Below are 2,826 nucleotides of genomic sequence, written 5' to 3'. Positions count from 1 at the left end.
GGTGAGATGGCTCAGTGGGTAAGAGCACCCGACTGCTCTTCCGAAGGTCCAGAGTTCAAATCCCAGCAACCACATGGTGGCTCACAACCATCTGTAACGAGATCTGACTCCCTCTTCTGGTGTGTCTGAAGACAGCTACAGTGTACTTACATATAATAAATAAATAAATTTATTTAAAAAAAATAATGCCTGTTTCCAAATAAGTTTATGGTATTTAAATTAATTTTCAGATTTCCTGTCCAATAGAAGCAGTTGGTAAATACTAGCTGTGGTGTTTGCTTACTTTTTTTTTTAATGAAGAAAATGAATGTATAGTGTAAATTGGTATAAAAATGCCTCATAGAGTTAGGTGCAAGTGCCTGTAGTCTTGTACTAGGGAGGCTGAGGCTAGTGAGATGCCTTACAGTGAGTGGGAAGGGCACTTGCTGTCCAGCCTGGCAACCTAATCCAGTCCCTGGAGAGGTAGGGGCAGGCTGACGGGGTCAAACCTAGGGCAAGCACCCTGCCAACTGATACATCCCCGTGCCTTCCTTTCTTATCTGTTCATTGGGCATTAGACTGGTTCCAATTTAGCTTTTAAGAGTGGAAGGATAGAGAAGGTTGTGCAAATATCTTTGCAGCATGCCAGACTTTAATCTAGAAAATTGTAATTTAAGTCTACTACAACACTACTTAGTGTTGGAAAATACAGATTACGATGTTTCAGTTTTTTTATGGTTAGTCTTTGAGATCTTTATTTGTAAATTGGCTTGTTATTTTTTTCCCTAAATATTTTCTATCTTGTGGCTTTAATATTTTGTAGTTTTTTTGTTCTTTGGTATGTGTGTCCCACTCCCACTCTAGGGTTTCTCTGTGCAAACTTAGCTGTCCTGGAACTAACTATATAGACTAGGCTGGCCTGAACTTAGAGCCTGCCTGTGCCTCCCCAGTCCTGGGATTGAAGGTGTGTGATACCACCAGGTTATTTTTATTGTTTTTAGGCAGACCTTGACTTCACTATGTAAATGAGGATGACTAAATTTACAGATGCCAGTGCTGGGACTGTAGGGTGCACCACTATGTCTGTGCTCCCCCCACCCCCAAAACCAAAGCACACACACTTTTCTAATGTGGAGCCATGACTTTGTGAACTGAGCCACATTTCTAGTACCTGTAATTGTTTTTTTAAAAGATTGGTTTATAAATTAAAAAGAGTTTTTATTTTTTGAGACAGGATCTCACTATGTAGTTTCTGGGACTCACCACGTGGACCAGGCTGGCTTTGAACTCAGAGATCTAAGGAGTGTTGGGATTGTAGATTAGGGCTGCCACACCTATCAAAAACATTTTTATTTAGTATGTATACATTTGTGGTTTTNCCTGTGTGTGTGTGGGGGGGCAGAGTCTATACGTTAAACAACAAATTTTCTATTGGTATCTGTTTTTCTTTTTTAAATAAGGTCTCACTGAATGAGGAGCCTGCTATTTTGGCTAGACTGGGTGGCCACTGAGCCTCTAGGATCCACCTAAGCCTATACCTTAACTCTGTTGTTACAGATGTTGCTGCTAGAGTTTTGGACATAGGTCACCACTTCATCTCCTGAGCCCCCAAATTTATTCTTAAAAATTGTACAATTCTCCCTCATCCCCATAGCCCTCAGCAGTGTTTGTTTCAGACCGTGCATGTTGACTGTCCCCCTTTTGCAGCCATTTCAATGGAAAGCAGCTAAGGTCTGCAGCCTTCTCACATGAATCCTTGAGGGCTTGCTAAGACCTGGGGTTATGATTTGACAGGTGGTGGAAAGTATTAATAAGAGGTACGAGATTGTGGCAGAGACTTGACTTGTTTGACATTTAGCTCTTCCTAGATTGATTATCATTTAGAAATAAATAACAAGTGTGACCTTTTTGTTTCTTCTTATGAAGTCCATGGCTCCAGCGGCCTTGTTTCTAGCAGCAAAAGTAGAAGAACAACCAAAAAAATTGGAGCATGTCATCAAGGTGGCGCACACTTGCCTCCACCCACAGGAGTCACTTCCTGACACGAGGAGTGAGGTGAGTGAGTGTTTACACTCTTAACAATCATAACTCAGTTTGTAACTTTGGATCTGGGCTGTTCAATTTCTCAGAGTTTAATTTTTACTTATTTTTATTTTTTAGCCTGAGATGGGATTCCTCTGTGTAGCCATGACTATAGACCAGGTTAGACTTGAACCCACAGAAATCCTTCAACTGTGTACCTGCACCGCCCTGCCAGTGTTTAATTTTGAAAATTAAAAACATACATATCAATTTCATCTAAAAGTTTGTCTTAAAATTGAAAGCTGCATAAGAGCAAAGGAGAACTATATCACCTGGATAAAATTCTTTCCACCCTCTAGATCCAAAATACTTTCTTTTTCTCTCCTGTTTAAAAACGATTAAAAAGTGTGCAGCACCACCATCTGGCTGTTTTTCCAGCCCTTTATTGATGGTATAAGCATTCTTTTTGTTGGTTATTTCTTTTCCTCCCTCCCTCCCTCCTGCCAGAGACAGGGTATCTGTGTGGCTCTAGCTCTCCTGGAACTTACTCTATACCAGCCTAGCTTTGAACTAAAGAGACCGTTCATGCTGCCTCTATCTCCTGAGTGCTGGGATTAAAGGTGTGTTTCATCACATCAGGCTTCTTGATGTTATAAACATTTTTTGTTAGTGTTTTTCAAGACAGGGTTTCTCGGCATAGCCCTGGTTGTCCTAGAACTAGCTCTATAGAAAAGACTGGGATTGAACTCAGAGATCCACCTGCTTCTGTATCCCGAATGTCGGATCAAAGGCATGTGCAACTTGGCTAGGCTATGAGCTTTTTTT

General features: G+C 40.9%; 1 protein-coding gene across 2 annotated transcripts in view; it reads left to right on the top strand.

The window, feature by feature from the left end:
* Positions 1–2,826, top strand: part of Ccnt1 (cyclin T1) — a 28,856-nt gene that overhangs the window by 5,668 nt on the left and 20,362 nt on the right. The window contains exons 3-4 of one of the 2 annotated variants that reach the window (XM_029469951.1): positions 1,906–2,034; positions 2,140–2,571. In XM_029469951.1, coding sequence (XP_029325811.1) covers positions 1,906–2,034; positions 2,140–2,256 — 246 coding nt within the window. In that variant the 3' untranslated portion in view covers positions 2,257–2,571. Of the gene's footprint in view, positions 1–1,905; positions 2,035–2,139; positions 2,572–2,826 lie in introns of those variants that run through there. The other variant, XM_021183296.2, reaches the window with a different exon arrangement.

This window comes from Mus caroli, chromosome 15 (genome assembly GCF_900094665.2).
Source record: "Mus caroli chromosome 15, CAROLI_EIJ_v1.1, whole genome shotgun sequence".
Lineage (NCBI taxonomy): Eukaryota > Metazoa > Chordata > Mammalia > Rodentia > Muridae > Mus > Mus caroli.
The sequence above is the reverse complement of the archived record's forward strand: the minus strand, read 5'-3'. Positions and strand labels throughout refer to the sequence as shown.